Source organism: Rattus norvegicus, chromosome 7 (genome assembly GCF_036323735.1).
Source record: "Rattus norvegicus strain BN/NHsdMcwi chromosome 7, GRCr8, whole genome shotgun sequence".
In the NCBI taxonomy this organism is placed as follows: domain Eukaryota; kingdom Metazoa; phylum Chordata; class Mammalia; order Rodentia; family Muridae; genus Rattus; species Rattus norvegicus.
This window is the reverse complement of record NC_086025.1, coordinates 81,435,238-81,454,513: the sequence shown is the minus strand read 5'-3', so window position 1 is coordinate 81,454,513 and position 19,276 is coordinate 81,435,238. Positions and strand designations below refer to the sequence as shown.

Here is a 19,276-nt window from a genome sequence, read left to right as displayed (position 1 = left end):
GGTATCTGGGACTTTCTAGTGGCGACCCACAGTTTCTCATTTCTGACTGCTACACATCTCATTTTAAATTCCTGACCCTCTGGACATATCCCCCCTCCCCTCCTGTATCTGAATCCCCCCTCTTCTCTCCCCTCTCTCAGTCAGAACCCCGCTGTCCCTCTACTTCCCGAGATTATTTTCTTGTATATATATATGTGTATATATATATATATATATACGCTAATCATGAGATATTCTTCATAGTACCCTGCAAACATCACTTCACCTTTTTTTCTAAGACATATACTGATGACATAATCACTTATAGAGAATAAGTTCCCCAAACTTCCTTGATTCAAGCAATAATAGATCTAGTGAAACAATGTGAACTTTAATATTTATTGACTTGAATTCACGGAGTTACTGCAAATTACCAAATCCTTTTCTCCTACTGAGGCTGATATTTCAAATTTCCCGGAGAAAAGTTAATCACAAGAATAGAAGTGAGGATTCTGGACTGGAGAGATGCCTCAGCCGTTAACGGCTAGGCTTACAACCAAAAATATAAGAAGTGAGGATTCTGATTACATTAGATTGGCCATATTACTTTGGTCTGAATTCTGTTTCCAAACAATTAACACTAGACAGATGAATTTCTTAAGACAGAATGGAAACATTAAGCAATTAATTGTACGTTTACAAGACTTTTGCGGGTTTCTAATTTTCAGTCCAGTGAAAGAAGTAACACAAATACTGAAAATATACTAACCTTTAAGGAAAAATTTCTTTAGATTTTAATTTGTCTCTGTTTTTCTATAGAAAGCAATTATTTAAAGATTTTTAAGTAATGAGTTATTTGATCTACAAAGAAAAACCCACCATTTTGTGTGATAAGAAGACAATAGATTTAAAAATAATTTTCGTAGGAAGTTGTAGAATACATGTTTGCTGTCACCATAATATGTGTGATGTTAGCAGCTGTTGTTTGTGTTTTTAAACCTGCACACTTTACATTGTGCAAAGGTTTTTAATTGAAAATTACATGCATACAATGTGTTTTGTTAAAAACTAAACCCATAATTATCTCTTTTTCAATTCTACCCCAATCTCCTTCCACTATTTTCCCTCCAAACTTACGACGTTATTTAATACCTTGCATATTAGTACATTGCCAATTTTAAGATATTCCATGTCCTCAAAATCAAGCATTTAAGTGATGAATGTTTCAATTATTAAAAATGAACAGAGCAATCCTGTCAATATAGTTCATTTGTTGAATAAAAGGAAAAGTTAAAATTAATTTAAAATGAAAACTTGTAATGGTATAACTATATACCATACCTTAAAGTACAACATTGAAATGTCCTTATTATTCATGTAAAATTAGGTGATACAATAAAAAATGCACCAAAATTCAGTAAGCTAGACATTATGTCATTATTTATATGTAGTGGGCTTCCTTTGAAAAAATAGTAATGGATATTTTATTAACTGAGCCAGATTTATACTATAGTCATGTTACTAATCAGATGCTTGTAATAACAAATACTGTAAAACTGGAGATTTGAAATAAATAATTTTCCTATCATGTCAGCATTTAACATTAAAATTGCAGTGATTTCTGATCTTGTCATTTTCTTCTATAATCTATTTAGTATCAAAAATTAAATTATTTCAAATAAAAATATTTATTTCATCAATATTAAATGTTTTCATTTCACCATTTAAAGGTCTTTAAAAATGTAAATTGCAGTGCTTTTCCAAGTGTGCATTCCAAAAATAATAGGTTTGCATATTAAATAGACTCCTTTGTTATTGTGTAGCAGATAGATTGCTCAGGCATTTCAAATGAGGTGCTTAAAGCCAGGAGATGTCTTTTGATTTTATAATATGTAATTTCTAGGATAGAAAGATCTCTTAACATTAACTCCTCATATTTACATAGCATGATCATTTTTGCCAATAAAGACACTGCCAATATTGTCTCCACTATTTCCATGTCTTCCTTGCCCTGCTTATCATGCTCAATCTGTTTTGACTTGCAATGATGTTCTAACATAGACAACTATTTTGCACACATACATATACACACAAACACACACACCCTTAATAACTGATTGAAAACAAGCTCTTATTTGTATATGATTATATACATACTTTTGTTATTTCATACTAAAACATCTTAAGTAAGACTTTTCAACTGATTAACACAAAACTTAAATAATATCTAAGTGCATTATTAAGTCAAGCCACCTTAAATTTTCACCTAGTGAGGTTGCATTTGCATGAGTAAGTGCTTCCCCTGGAGTCACTCAGGAGTGAGAATAAAGCACTGACAAGATGCTCATGACTGTAATCCCAATCCTTCTATCATCGATGAATACGACTTTACAACAAACCTAAGATACACACCAAGGCAATGTCTAAATTATTCGAATTATGATGATCACAAATCACTCTTTAAAGATCCATACCAAAGACACTTTATCAAATACTATGTAAAATAAAGTTTTTATGGATTGTGAGGAAACTAGTTAATAAAGGTTCTAACCACCCACACTGAAGATTTTAGCTTGGTCCCTGGAACCCTTATAACACAAAGAAATGAGCAAAACAAGTCCTGAAATTTGTCTGCTGACCTCCACACTGATGGTACAGCCTGTCTACATAGACAAACACATACACACAGAGTTATGCATATACAAACAGGTATGCACACACACACACACACACACAAGTGTGTGCAGACATATGCATACAAGACACTCAAAAATAAATGTGAAAACATAAAAGAGATAAAACTTTCTTTTCATGTAAATAACTTTCAAATATTTTTAGCATATTTATCTTTTAAAACACATCCTTTAGTCTACCAATTTAATGCACATGTTTTTGGATTTATACACAGCTTTGTCTATTTTGGTGTGGTTAATGGAACAGCATCACAATGAGAAAATTTATCCCTTATGATCAGCATTAACAGAAAAGGTTCGAGTCCCCAAGTAATGAGAAGATATTAACCACCTGTTATTTATTTTGATACAATGGAGCAAATTGTTCTGACATCAGTCATACTGCAAAGATCAAAGATAATGTGTGGAAGTTATTGGCATAAATACTACAATATAATTATTCCAATTATATTAATTTTCTAATATGCCAAAGTCTTTGTTAATTCAATTAAAAAATAAAGTTCATGATAGTATTTCCATTCTTCTAATGCCTCAACAACCATCTGTTTGCAAGTATAATTAAACCCACAAAATTAATGAAATTAAGTGGTTAATGATGGACAGTCAAGGTTACATATTTACTCTAAAATTTAGACATTTCTAAAGGAATTTGTACACGTGTATCAGTTATCTCCCTATATAATATTTGGAATTCTACAATGTTCAATATTTTACTGCTAGGTGTTTTTAGTGCCTTCTTTATTTCTTATTTTCCTCCTAGTACCATCAATCAAACTTAAGAGAGTAGTTTCTTTAACTTGCATAATTCCATGCTAACAAAATTTGTTAACTTGAATTTCATTTTCAAAACTGTATTTCCTGATACATGTTTTTGTTTGTTTTCTTAACTAGTGAAAAAGGCCATAGATTTTAAATCTAGAGGATTTAAGTTGTTTCCAGGGAAAGACAACAGCAACAAGTTTTCTCTCTGTGAGTGCACACCTTTTTGTTACTTTCTCTAGTGCAAGAGTGAAGTCTGTTGTGTCTGTGGTGTCTGTTTGTGTTTTATCGAAGTGTCTGTGTATTTACCAAATAACTGCATTAATATTTTTATAACATGCATGATGATTATTAAATATCTTTTGGATTTAAATGTATATTAGTTTAATGGTAATTCACTGAACTCATAATTTATTTTTGCTAAAATTTATTGCTATGTGAAAAATACTTTGATCTCATGTGATAATAATACAAATTTTTATATTTGGTGTATAAGGACAAAATGAAGATGATGATCGGTGTTGTAGGTTTCTTTTAGCAACACTGGTCTGAATATGGCTCAATTATCATAGACAAATATTAAGGAACATTCCAGTGTGACTTTCCCATTTAAAAGGTTTTTGAACTTGGGATATTTTATTTAAATAAAAACAAATCCCATAACGTTTTCTAAATAAATTTTGTAATTATTTATGAATTTGAAAATATGAAATAAATAATTTTTGTCACAGCTGGGCTTTTATGTTCTAGTGCCATCTATTTCAAAATAAATCACAGATGCAAAGTCTATGCTATCATAAGTATAGAAAGAAAAAGTTTCAAAAGAGCTGTGCCTGTATGTCATAGAATGGAACTATATGGTTAAAATTCCATCTCATATATATATATATATATATAATTCATATATATATTTGAAGAAATGTTTAGCTAGAAGTATCTGAATTCTAAAAGACAATAAAATACCTATATGAGCTACTGCTAAAATGTATACTATTATTACTTATTCTTGAACAAAGTCACACTATAGTTAAATTTTTGTTCAAATTCAAAATCTAATTAAAATAAATTTTTAACTAATCCTTTATCAACACTCATTTATTACTATTTTACAAAAAGTTTACCTGTATTCTTACTCATATATACAAATAATAAACTACCACTTCAATTATTATGCCAACTATAGGAAACTTGTCTATATTTTTATGTTATCAATATGCATAATTAGAAAAATTTTAAGGTAATTTTTGTATATCATTATTATATTTGAAATTATAAAACTGAAATCATATGACTTTGGAAGCTGCATTATAGATACTTTCAAAATACTTGGCTTTCACTTATGGTTGCTTTATATACTTTGGGTTAAAGAATATTTTTCTTTACAGTTAAGCAATATTTCAAAAACAATTCTAGAATATATATATGTATTAAAATATATTTTATACATAAACTGTTTTAAATAGTTTGGAAGAGCATTCAACTATCCCAAAAATGAAAAAAAAATGCCTGAGTACAATGGGTTGCCCAAAATATTATTAAGTTTAATAATTCCAGCATATCAGATCATAGCATAGCTATAAGACAAGAAAAATACATGTTGTCAAAACTAAATATGATATGTACTACCATTTTTCTATAAAACTATAAAACTTTGACTCTCTATATGCTTCTTTTAGAAATTTAAGTAAAATAATCTCATACTCGCTCATTATTTTCTCATTTTGTCCATGAAAATATCACTTCACACTTCGTACTTTAAGCTTCCAATTGTTCTGGATAATTCAGTTTGTGTGCAGGTTTTACCTAATCTATGAAACTGTCTAATTTGGTTGTTATAACATGTAAGTCAAGAAGATATTTTATTATTTTAATGGGACATAGTTACAACCCTAAAAGAGAATTTCAGTGTTTTGGTTGCATGAAAATATACCTGTCCATTATTTAGTTCTAAAGTAATAAAACAAAATGTGAATATGAAGGAAAAATGTGAATAATTTTGATCATAAATTTAAACAAGGTTCTGATTAATACAGTCTATATACAATATTCTATTTTAATATGGATAATTCCTAGATAGATAAAAACAAGTTACTTGTTACACTTTTTTATAGATGCAATATAGTAGCCCAATGTTACTTAAATTTTATTTACCCCAACATATTTATCCAACATTGAACAATTTGTTTCAAAACCGTATTATCTCATTTTTATTTACCAAGGTATTATCATTTTAATTTTAATCACAATTGCCTATTTTCAAGTAAGTAAGGTCTCAGCATTTCTTATTATGCATTTAATACAATTCAAAATATTAATGCACTTACACTATTATTAGATATCCATCTTTTAACTAAAACTGAAAGTTGAAATTATATTTCTTCTAACTAAAAAGAATTGGTTTTCTGGACTTACTGAACATTAATGTGAATATGTTCATCAAAATAGATGCTTGTCAAGACCTGCCTTCCGGACATACTTACCTTGCACAAATTAGCTGAGTGTCCATGACGCTCAGCATTCTGGGTGTCAAAGTGAATCACTAAGGCTATTTCAAGGCTTAGCCTTCTTTAATGTTTTAAGTTAAAGAATTGCACAATTCATCTTTCTCCACAAAGGAACTTTGTCAGTCTAAGCACAAACGTGTAGATTTTCTTTTAAAAAGTGAAATACTATATACTATATTATAAAAATATTACAAAAACTAATTGTCATAAACTTAAAATGGTGACTTACTCATTTGGTAGGGCTCTCTAGAATATAGCATGGAATTATAAAAAACTTTGAGCATGCCAAGTGATCATGATTATTTCCTATATCAAGTCCATGTTTTGTCTCTTGAACCGTACACTACACAGTGTCTCTGCTATGCTCTACTAGAATAATGTAATAAAGGGATGAAGAAAATTTACCCTTAATCCTCAAGGACCCATTGCTTTTCCCAAGAAACTAAATGAAGTAAGAACCAATTGTTTATAAGATATTAAGTGCATTTGTACAAAAATAACACAATGCTGTTGATACTTTAGTGTTCAATATTAGAACAATATCCAAAGTAGTATATATTTATAGTTTGAACAAATCAAACATAAAATTTAAATAATAATAAGGTAATAAGGAAGAAGTGGTCATATGGAAGTTCATTTAAATCAGAATCAACCCATTTATATTTTTAGACAAGAAACATTTCAATAACAAAATCTATTTGATATAAAAGGATTTTTAAGTTAGAATATATACTGTAATAAAAAGTATGGATTTCTGAGGTATATTTTGAACTTATATATAAGAAAAATATTTTTCTTTATAAAATAAATAATTCAGTTTTAGGATCATTCTTCTGTTTTATGTCCAAAAAATGCTTTAAAAATGTTAATGAAGAAAACATACTTAAATGGTTGAACACAAAAGGCTGTCCTACTAGTGATGATCTCCTTAAGAGTCAACATCCTACTTTAAGAACATTCGTATGAATCCAACCTGCAATACACTGAAAGGAGCTATATTTGGGCAACACATACATATTGTTAACTAGTAAGAAATAAAATTGACTCAGTATATGATCTAAAGTCTTTTAAGGTATTAAAATGATTCGAAGTACAATGGAAAAATTTAGCAACCATTTCAGACACACACTAGGTTGATGGTAGGCCATATTATTACCCTGGATATTATAAGTTGGTTAGACTGCATCTGAAAAGCATTGAAGTATCAATGGAAACTTTGGAAACTGATTCATAGAAAATCCGATACTGATAACAGATTCAGAGACAGAAGCTATAAGAGGAGTGGTAATGTTTCAAACAATGAAAAATAAAAAAAATAAATAAATAAGACTAGCTCTGTGTTAATAACTTTGAATTAATCAGTTATAGTGGAATTAGCCAACTCCAGACTGTGACCCAGACAATTCTCACAAAGGTTAAGAGGAATTAAATAGCAATTTGAAAAAAACAATTAAATAAAAATTGCCATGTGCAATGAACCCATAAGCACATAATAGATTTGGCAAGTACTAATTTGTTATGATATTTATGGAAGCATTTTTTGAATGATCAGAGGAACTACATCATTATGTATATCTATTTGAGGAAATGATGAATTTACAGTAGACCCAACTGTGAGAGAACACAGGCAAAGCTGTGTCATTTTTAAAATAAGGATGGATTTGGACCATAAAAATTAAGCCAAATTTTTATGCAACTGTCAGCTTTGATTTTACATTAGAATCACCTCCATAGTTCTTTCTATGTGTCAATATATGCTGACAAAAGGTGTTGCCTAGGTACCTAGCTACTTTCTGTTTTTTTTTTTTAAGATTTATTCATTTATTATATATAAGTGCACTGTAGCTGTCTTCAGATACACCAGAAGAGGGCATCGGATCTCTTTACAGATGGTTGTGAGCCACCATGTGGTTGCTGGGAATTGAACTCAGGACCTCTGGAAGAGTAGTCGGGTGCTCTTAACCACTGAGCCATCTCTCCAGCAGCTTACTTTCTAATACTATGTCCAGGTAGAGCGAGAACTGGGCATCATTACTTTCTACAAAAGAATCTACAGATGTTTTGCTCTGCAGTACAGTACAAGGACTACCATAAGCTACATTCGTTTTCCTCTGTACCCTGCTCTTTTCTTTAAAGGAACACAAGAGCTTACAAGGATGTAAACAAGAGAAGAAACCCACAGACTCACTCTAAGATTGATGTATTACAATGTCAGTCAGATATTCTAGAACTGATGATCAATTTAAGGCATTATACAATATCAATGAGGCCAACCTTAGTTGTATAATTAGACACGGTTTCAATATGAATAGTGAAAAATCCATGCATCCATATTTATACATATACAAGCATACATAAATAAACTTATCATAAAATACATTTTAATTACCCAATGTGATCACATTTGCTTCACTGAAAAAAAAGTTAACAATTCATTAACTGAATTATCCTTAAAACTGTGATTATATACAAAGTAGCTTAATCTAAAAGTTATAGAAATTGTAAGAATATAGCCAATTTTGTTTTCCAGCATCATCAAGTTATAATGAAACACTGTAATTTACATTTTTTATTTTGCTATTGGCAAACCAAAATGCTTCCTTATACAAGAGTGTTAAAAGAACTCTCTTTTTCATATTGCATTTTATTAAAATTTAAAAACAACTGGGGCTCAGGCAACATAGTAACAACAACCACTCTAAGGATGATAATTAATGAAAAAAAACATAACAAAACACTGATTCCTTTGGGCCATTTAAAATGTAAATGTAATTAAAACTAAAGTATCCAGTGTTGGTATGTTATATTCAGAATAGTACATATCATTAATGCAGTCTTCAGAATTTCTTTTCTGATGTATTCTTAAACAAAGACATTTTTTCACTGTATTGTTTTCTGAAAAGGTATTTAACTTTCTCGAATAATATATAACAGCATATTTCTGTATATTTTTATCATTGACTTTCTAAGCAAAAATATTGTCTATTTGTTCAATCATTTTGTTGTTTTTTTCTTCTGCTACAGTAAATGAAGGAGGTATTAAAACAGCTTCCAACTTATGTCCAGATCCTGGAGAACCAGAAAATGGGAAGAGAATTGGATCAGATTTTAGGTAATATTTTAAATTAATTTTATTACATATCTTTCCATTTCTTTCAGTTTAAAGATCAAGCATAACTGATAATATAGGAATGTGGATTTAGTGACCTTAAACTATGCAAGCCAGATTCTATAGGTATGATACTATTAATAATTTGTCAGTGTCTTGTCCCTGAACCTAATCCAATTGTTTTATGTTTTTCTCCATGTAATTTCATGTTGGCTATGGGCTTACTGTATATTGCTTTTTTGTGTGTTTAGGTCTGTGCTTTGTTTCCTGATCTTTCCAAAATTGTTATAATGGAAGAGTGTTGGATTTTGCCCTAGACTTTTTCAGCACCTGATAACTTAGTCATGGGGTGTTTCTTTGTTGTTGTTGTGCTGTTGTTTGTTTTGCTTTGTGTCATTTTGTTCATTTATATAGCAGATTACCTTGATGGATTTGGTATGTTGAATGACCCTGCACCTCTGCAATGAAGCCTACTTGTTCATGGTGGATGATGTTTTTGATGTGGTCCTGTATTTTGTTTGCAAATATTATATTGAATATTTCTGCATCAATGTTCAGAGGGAAAATTGGTCTGAAATACTCTTTCTTTGCAGAGTCTTTGTGTGGTTTGTGTAACAGGGTGACTGTGGTCTCATAAAATGAATTTGGAAGTGTTTCTATTTTGTGGAATAATTTGAAGATATTGTTTTTTTTTCTCTTTTTGAATGCTTTCATTAAAATCATCTGGCTCTGGACATTTTTGTTTGGGGGATGATGGTGATTGCTTCTATTTTCTTATGAGTTAGAGGTCCATTTAGACTGTTTACTTATTTTTATTTAACTTTTGTAGCGTTATCAAGAAAATCACACATTTAAGTTTTTCCAATTTTGCGGAGTAAAGTTTTTTGTAGTAAGTCCTAACATTCTTAAATTCCCTCAGTGTCTATTGTTATATACCCCTTTTCAGATTTTTAAGTTAGGTTGGATAAGAATTTGTATATCTTGTAGACTTATTCAAAGAACCCTTGGTTTGTTCTTTGGATGACGTGAACTTCTGGTTCATTGATTGCTCGTATTGCTCTCTTTGTTTCTAATTGAGCAATTTAAGCCCTGAGTTCAATTATTTCCTGCCATCTACTCTCCTTAGAGCATGGTTTCTTATTTCTGTGTTAGAAATTTTAGGTGTGCTATTAAGCTGTTAGTATAAGACTTCTTCAATTGTGTTATGAAAGTACTTAGTGCTATGAACCTTCCTTTTGCACTGCATTTGCTGTGTTGCATAAGTTAGGAATGTTGTGCATTCGTTTTCACTGAATTCTAGGAAGTCTTTAACTTCTTTATTTCTTCCCTGACCATGTGGTCTCTAAGAGTATTGTTCAGTTTCCATTATTTGTAGGGTTACTGTTTCTTCTGATGTTGAAGTTCAGCTTTGATACTGGTGGAATGATAAAATATAAAAGTTTACTTCATTCTTGTATCTGCAGAGACTTGCTCTGTGACAAAGTACATACGGTCAGTTTTGGAGGTAATGTTTATGAGGTACTGCCAATAAGATATATTCTTTGTCCTTGGATGAAATGATTTACAGATATCGTTTAGGTTCATTTGAATCATAACATCGGTTAGTTTCACTATTTCTCTGCACTGATGACTTGTGCTTTGTTAAGAGTTGGCTGTGGTAGTCACTCATTATTAATGTATAGTGTGAGATGTGGTATTTAAACTTTATTAATGTCTATTTTAAATAAATGAGGGTGTCTCACAAACAATTAAGAACTGGAAAAAGTTCTAAAAAAAAAGCTCAAAGTTCTTAATATAGTAGAATGTTACCACTAATAAAATAAATCACTTCACTACAAACACATGTCTAAGTTTGTTTGTAATATTAAGGTAGTTGTAGTAAACACTCAAGTGCAGCACAGACATATAATAAGAAACTAAAACTTACAGGGTGGGGAGAGGGGGAGGGAGTGGGTAGGTGGCTGGAGGAGTACCCTCAAAGAAACAAGGTGGGGGAAAGGATTGGGGGTTGCTGGAGGGAAAACCAGGAAAGGGGAAACAATTGAAATGAAAATAAAATATACACTAAAAGAAACAAACTAAAAAATAAAAAGATAATAAATAGAGTAACCTATGGTCTTTAAAATCTTTTTAAAAAAATCACGTAAATATTTCATTTTTAATAGGCAATCTTACATTCATCCATTTCACTGTTGAGAAAAATGTATTAATTTGTCCTTTATACATAGCCCCTTTATTTCTTATAAACCATCACAAATATTTACCAATATAGCTCCATGTTATACAGGGAAATCTGAAGCTCCATTGGTGTTGATAAAATCTATAGACATTAAATTTTAACTCAAGATGTTATGATTTAAAGGGATCATTGTTTTAAAATTGCTTATTTGGTTTGTAAAGCAATTAAATTCCTCAAAAACTCATTTTCAACATATATTCTACAATCACCCTGAGCTGTTTTCTTTTTTTTTCAAATATACATTATGGTCTTTCTTCTTGTTGAACTTCATATGGTGTGTGACTTGTTTCTTAGGTAGTCTGAGCTTTTGGGCTAATATATAGTTATCAGTGAGTGCATACCATGTGTGTTCTTTTGTGACTGAATTATCTCACTCAGGATGATATTTTCTAGTCCCATCCATTTGCCTATGAATTCATGATTTTTTAAATAGCTGAGTAGTACTCCATTGTGTAAATGAACCACATTTTTTGTATACATTCCTCTGTTGAAAGATATTTGGGCTCATTCCAACTTCTGGCTATTATAAATAAGACTGCTATTAACATAGTGGAATATATGTATATATATATATATATATATATATATATATGGAACTTGAACACTGCTCTATTCAATGATAACTTGATCAAGAAATAAAGAAATTAAAGACTTTTTAGAATTTAATGAGAATAAAGTCACAACATACTCAAATTTATTGAATATAATGAAGGCAGGGCTAAGAGGAAATCTCACAGCTCTGAGTCTTTCCAAAAAGAAACTGGAGAGAGCATACATTAGCAGCTTGACAGTTCACCTAAAAGCTCTAGAATAAAAATAAGCAAATACACCCAAGAGGAGTAAAAGGCAGGAAATGATCAAACTCAAGGCTGAAATCAACCAAGTAGAAACAAAAGGACTATACAAAGAATCAACAAAACCAGGAGCTGCTTCTTTGAACAGCTATCAACAAGATAGATAAACCCTTAGCCAGACTAACCAGGGGGCACAGAGGGTGTACTCAAATTAACAAAACCAAAAATGAAAAGGGAGACATAACAACAGAATTTGAGGAAATTCAAAAAATCATTAGATCCTTATATTCAACAAAACTGGAAAATCTGGGTGATATGGACAATTTTCTAGACAAATACCAGGTGTCAAAGTTAAATCAGGAACAGTTAAACCCATCTAAACAATGCCATAACTCCTAAAGAAATAGAAGCAGTTATTAAAAGTCTCCCAATTAAAAAGAGCCCAGGACCAGATGGATTTAGTGCAGAGTTCTATCAGACCTTCCAAAAGACTTCATACCCATACTGTCCAAACTATTCCACAAAATAGAAACAGAAGGGGCACTATCCGATTCCTTCTTTGAAGCCACAATGAGATGTGATTTCTAAATCTGCATCTTGCTTCTCCTGTGCATTGGAATATACAGGACCTTTGGTTAACTGGGTTCCAGTGATGCCAATTAGCCTTGGTTTCTGTTGTTTAGGTTCTTGTGCTTGCCTCTCTGCCTCTGGTTATCTCTGGTGTTAGTTGGTTTTGCTGTCTCTGACTGGAACCTGTCCCTCCTGTGAGCTTGTGATCTGGTGATCTTAGGAGTGACAATGTTCCTAGAAGACCAGCTCTCTCTGGTCAGGATTTGGGACTAGACAGCTGTGCACATGGCTAACTCCAGGGTGCAAATTGAGACTGGAAACATCCTGTCCCTGGTTGCTCTGTGGTTCCTGAGCCCTGAGGTCTTCAGGCAGGTCCCTCTGACTAGTTAGTTATTCGAGCAAAAGGTTCTCACCTGTGTGTCTAGCACTTCTGGGAGACAGCTCTCTCTGTGTGGGATTTGGATATAGAGAGCTGTGTCACAGGGTTAATTCTGGTGTACAGACGAGGATTGGAAAGTCTTAAATGTCTCAGATAAAAATATGAAGATTATGATAAATATAATCAAAATTTAAATTTATGAGCCAGTCTACAATAATAAAGAATATTGTAGAGACCCTGTGAGAGAGAGACCCAACCGCCTGGTCAGGTGGGCACTCCTGAGGCTGCGGAGCGGAAGAGACCACCAACACTGCTCACCCCTGCCCACATCACTGGCCCAAGAGGAAACTGTATTAGGCCTCTGGGCTCCCGTGGGGGAGGGCCCAGGAGCGGCAGGACCCCTGCCAGAGACACCGCCGGACCCTGAAGGAAACAGACCGGATAAACAGTTCTCTGCACCCAAATCCCGTGGGAGGGAGAGCTAAACCTTCAGAGAGGCAGACAAGCCTGGGAAACCAGAAGAGACTGCTCTCTGCACACACATCTCGGACACCAGAGGAAAAAGCCAAAGACCATCTGGAACCCTGGTGCACTGAAGCTCCCGGTAGGGGCGGCACAGGTATTCCTGGTTGCTGCCGCTGCAGAGAGCCCGTGGGCAGCACCCCACGAGCGAACTTGAGCCTCGGGACCACAGGTAAGACCAAATTTTCTGCTGCAAGAAAGCTGCCTGGTGAGCTTGGGACACACGGAAGCAGAATTCCTCTAGGACCCGGCACGTTCTGTGTTTACCAGAAGTCCCACACCCTCAGATCCCGGCCCGCAGCAGCTCTCTGCTCCCAGACCCTGTGAGAGAGAGACCCAACCGCCTGGTCAGGTGGGCACTCCTGAGGCTGCAGAGCGGAAGAGACCACCAACACTGCTCACCCCTGCCCACATCCCTGGCCAAGAGGCAACTGTATAAGGCCTCTGGGCTCCCATGGGGGAGGGCCCAGGAGCGGCAGGACCCCTGCCAGAGACACCGCCGGACCCTGAAGGAAACAGACCTGATAAACAGTTCTCTGCACCCAAATCCCGTGGGAGGGAGAGCTAAACCTTCAGAGAGGCAGACAAGCCTGGGAAACCAGAAGAGACTGATCTCTATACATACATCTCGGACGCCAGAGGAAAACACCAAAGGCCATCTGGAACCCTGGTGCACTGAAGCTCCCGGAAGAGGCGGCACAGGTATTCCTGGTTGCTGCCGCTGCAGAGAGCCCGTGGGCAGCACCCCACGAGCGAACTTGAGCCTCGGGACCACAGGTAAGACCAACTTTTCTGCTGCAAGAAAGCTGCCTGGTGAACTCAAGACACAGGCTCACAGGAACAGCTGAAGACCTGTAGAGAGGAAAAACTACACGCCCGAAAGCAGAACACTCTGTCCCCATAACTGACTGAAAGAGAGGAAAACAGGTCTACAGCACTCCTGACACACAGGCTTATAGGACAGTCTAGCCACTGTCAGAAATAGCAGAACAAAGTAACACTAGAGATAATCTGATGGCGAGAGGCAAGCACAGGAACCCAAGCAACAGAAACCAAGACTACTTGGCATCATCGAGCCCAATTCTCCCACCAAAACAAACATGGAATATCCAAACACACCAGAAAAGCAAGATCTAGTTTCAAAATCATATTTGATCATGATGCTGGAGGACTTCAGGAAAGATGTGAAGAACTCCCTTAGGGAAACACAGGAAAACATTAATAAACAAGTAGAAGCCTACAGAGAGGAATCGCAAAAATCCCTGAAAGAATTCCAGGAAAACACAATCAAACAGTTGAAGGAATTAAAAATGGAAATAGAAGCAATCAAGAAAGAACACATGGAAACAACCCTGGATATAGAAAACCAAAAGAAGAGACAAGGAGCTGTAGATACAAGCTTCACCAACAGAATACAAGAGATGGAAGAGAGAATATCAGGAGCAGAAGATTCCATAGAAATCATTGACTCAACTGTCAAAGATAATGTAAAGCGGAAAAAGCTACTGGTCCAAAACATACAGGAAATCCAGGACTCAATGAGAAGATCAAACCTAAGGATAATAGGTATAGAAGAGAGTGAAGACTCCCAGCTCAAAGGACCAGTAAATATCTTCAACAAAATCATAGAAGAAAACTTCCCTAATCTAAAAAAAGAGATACCCATAGGCATACAAGAAGCCTACAGAACTCCAAATAGATTGGACCAGAAAAGAAACACCTCCCGTCACATAATAGTCAAAACACCAAACGCACAAAATAAAGAAAGAATATTAAAAGCAGTAAGGGAAAAAGGTCAAGTAACATATAAAGGCAGACCTATCAGAATCACACCAGACTTCTCGCCAGAAACTATGAAGGCCAGAAGATCCTGGACTGATGTCATACAGACCCTAAGAGAACACAAATGCCAGCCCAGGTTACTGTATCCTGCAAAACTCTCAATTAACATAGATGGAGAAACCAAGATATTCCATGACAAAACCAAATTTACACATTATCTTTCTACAAATCCAGCACTACAAAGGATAATAAATGGTAAAGCCCAACATAAGGAGGCAAGCTATAACCTAGAAGAAGCAAGAAACTAATCGTCTTGGCAACAAAACAAAGAGAATGAAAGCACACAAACATAACCTCACATCCAAATATGAATATAACGGGAAGCAATAATCACTATTCCTTAATATCTCTCAATATCAATGGCCTCAACTCCCCAATAAAAAGACATAGATTAACAAACTGGATACGCAACGAGGACCCTGCATTCTGCTGCCTACAGGAAACACACCTCAGAGACAAAGACAGACATTACCTCAGAGTGAATGGCTGGAAAACAATTTTCCAAGCAAATGGCCAGAAGAAGCAAGCTGGAGTAGCCATTCTAATATCAAATAAAATCAATTTTCAATTAAAAGTCATCAAAAAAGATAAGGAAGGACACTTCATATTCATCAAAGGAAAAATCCACCAGGATGAACTCTCAATCCTAAATATCTATGCCCCAAATACAAGGGCAACTACATACATAAAAGAAACCTTACTAAAGCTCAAAACACACATTGCACCTCACACAATAATTGTGGGAGATTTCAACACCCCACTCTCATCAATGGACAGATCATGGAAACAGAAATTGAACAGAGATGTAGACAGACTAAGAGAAGTCATGAGCCAAATGGACTTAACGGATATTTATAGAACATTCTATCCTAAAGCAAAAGGATATACTTTCTTCTCAGCTCCTCATGGTACTTTCTCCAAAATTGACCATATAATTGGTCAAAAAACGGGCCTCAACAGGTACAGAAAGATAGAAATAATCCCATGCGTGCTATCGGACCACCACGGCCTAAAACTGGTCTTCAATAACAATAAGGGAAGAAAGCCCACATATAGGTGGAAATTGAACAATGCTCTACTCAATGATAACCTGGTCAAGGAGAAAAAAAGAAAGAAATTAAAAACTTTTTAGAATTTAATGAAAAGGAAGGTACAACATACACAAACTTATGGGACACAATGAAAGCTGTGCTAAGAGGAAAACTCATAGCGCTGAGTGCCTGCAGAAAGAAACAGGAAAGAGCATATGTCAGCAGCTTGACAGCACACCTAAAAGCTCTAGAACAAAAAGAAGCACATACACCCAGGAGGAGTAGAAGGCAGGAAATAATCAAACTCAGAGCTGACATCAACCAAGTAGAAACAAAAAGGACCATAGAAAGAATCAACAGAACCAAAAGTTGGTTCTTTGAGAAAATCAACAAGATAGATAAACCCTTAGCCAGACTAACGAGAGGACACAGAGAGTGCATCCAAATTAACAAAATCAGAAATGAAAAGGGAGACATAACAACAGATTCAGAGGAAATTCAAAAAATCATCAGATCTTACTATAAAAACCTATATTCAACAAAACTTGAAAATCTTCAGGAAATGGATAATTTCCTAGACAGATACCAGGTACCGAAGTTAAATCAGGAACGGATAAACCAGTTAAACAACCCCATAACTCCTAAGGAAATAGAAGCAGTCATTAAAGGTCTCCCAACCAAAAAGAGCCCAGGTCCAGACGGGTTTAGTGCAGAATTCTACCAAACCTTCATAGAAGACCTCATACCAATATTATCCAAACTATTCCACAAAATTGAAACAGATGGATCACTACTGATTACCTTCTACGAAGCCACAATTTCTCTTATACCTAAACCACACAAAGACACAACAAAGAAAGAGAACTTCAGACCAATTTCCCTTATGAATATCGATGCAAAAATACTCAACAAAATTCTGGCAAACCGAATCCAAGAGCACATCAAAACAATCATCCACCATGACCAAGTAGGCTTCATCCCAGGCATGCAGGGATGGTTTAATATACGGAAAACCATCAACGTGATCCATTATATAAACAAACTGAAAGAACAAAACCACATGATCATTTCATTAGACGCTGAGAAAGCATTTGACAAAATTCAACACCCCTTCATGATAAAAGTCCTGGAAAGAATAGGAATTCAAGGCCCATTCCTAAACATAGTAAAAGCCCTATACAGCAAACAAGTTGCTAACATTAAACTAAATGGAGAGAAACTCGAAGCAATCCCACTAAAATCAGGGACTAGACAAGGCTGCCCACTCTCTCCCTACTTATTCAATATAGTTCTTGAAGTTCTAGCCAGAGCAATCAGACAACAAAAGGAGGTCAAGGGGATACAGATCGGAAAAGAAGAAGTCAAAATATCACTGTTTGCAGATGATATGATAGTGTATTTAAGTGATCCCAAAAGTTCCACCAGAGAACTACTAAAGCTGATAAACAACTTCAGCAAAGTGGCTGGGTATAAAATTAACTCAAATAAATCAGTAGCCTTCCTCTACACAAAAGAGAAACAAGCCGAGAAAGAAATTAGGGAAACGACACCCTTCATAATAGACCCAAATTATATAAAGTACCTCGGTGTGACTTTAGCCAAGCAAGTAAAAGATCTGTACAATAAGAACTACAAGACACTGAAGAAGGAAATTGAAGAAGACCTCAGAAGATGGAAAGATCTCCCATGCTCATGGATTGGCAGGATTAATATAGTAAAAATGGCCATTTTACCAAAAGCAATCTACAGATTCAATGCAATCCCCATCAAAATACCAATCCAATTCTTCAAAGAGTTAGACAGAACAATTTGCAAATTCATCTGGAATAACAAAAAACCCAGGATAGCTAAAGCTATCCTCAACAATAAAAGGACTTCAGGGGGAATCACTATCCCTGAACTCAAGCAGTATTACAGAGCAATAGTGATAAAAACTGCATGGTATTGGTACAGAGACAGACAGATAGACCAATGGAATAGAATTGAAGACCCAGAAATGAACCCACACACCTATGGTCACTTGATTTTTGACAAAGGAGCCAAAACCATCAAATGGAAAAAAGATAGCATTTTCAGAAAATGGTGCTGGTTCAACTGGAGGTCAACATGTAGAAGAATGCAGATCAATCCATGCTTATCACCCTGTACAAAGCTTAAGTCCAAGTGGATCAAGGACCTCCACATCAAACCAGACACACTCAAACTAATAGAAGAAAAAGTAGGGAAGCATCTGGAACACATGGGCACTGGAAAAAATTTCCTAAACAAAACACCAATGGCTTACGCTCTAAGATCAAGAATCGACAAATGGGATCTCATAAAACTGCAAAGCTTCTGTAAGGCAAAGGACACGGTGGTTAGGACAAAACGGCAACCAACAGATTGGGAAAAGATCTTTACCAATCCTACAACAGATAGAGGCCTTATATCCAAAATATACAAAGAGCTCAAGAAGTTAGACCGCAGGGAAACAAATAACCCTATTAAAAAATGGGGTTCAGAGCTAAACAAAGAATTCACAGCTGAGGAATGCCGAATGGCTGAGAAACACCTAAAGAAATGTTCAGCATCTTTAGTCATAAGGGAAATGCAAATCAAAACAACCCTGAGATTTCACCTCACACCAGTGAGAATGGCTAAGATCAAAAACTCAGGGGACAACAGATGCTGGCGAGGATGTGGAGGAAGAGGAACACTCCTCCATTGTTGGTGGGATTGCAAACTGGTACAACCATTCTGGAAATCAGTCTGGAGAATCCTCAGAAAATTGGACATTGAACTGCCTGAGGATCCAGCTATACCTCTCTTGGGCATATACCCAAAAGATGCCCCAACATATAAAAAAGACACGTGCT

General features: G+C 34.8%; 1 protein-coding gene across 7 annotated transcripts in view; it reads left to right on the top strand.

The window, feature by feature from the left end:
* Nucleotides 1-19,276, top strand: part of Csmd3 (CUB and Sushi multiple domains 3) — a 1,319,129-nt gene that overhangs the window by 501,956 nt on the left and 797,897 nt on the right. For 4 of the 7 annotated variants that reach the window (XR_010053386.1, XM_063264432.1, XM_063264431.1 and 1 more), the window contains 2 exons: nucleotides 3,564-3,641; nucleotides 8,960-9,047. Coding sequence is in view for 6 of the 7 variants with exons in the window: in XM_063264432.1 (XP_063120502.1) it covers nucleotides 3,564-3,641; nucleotides 8,960-9,047 (166 nt within the window). In the remaining variant the exon portion in view is untranslated. The remainder of the gene's footprint in view (nucleotides 1-3,563; nucleotides 3,642-8,959; nucleotides 9,048-19,276) is intronic. The other 3 variants (XM_063264433.1, XM_063264430.1, XM_063264434.1) reach the window with 1 other exon arrangement.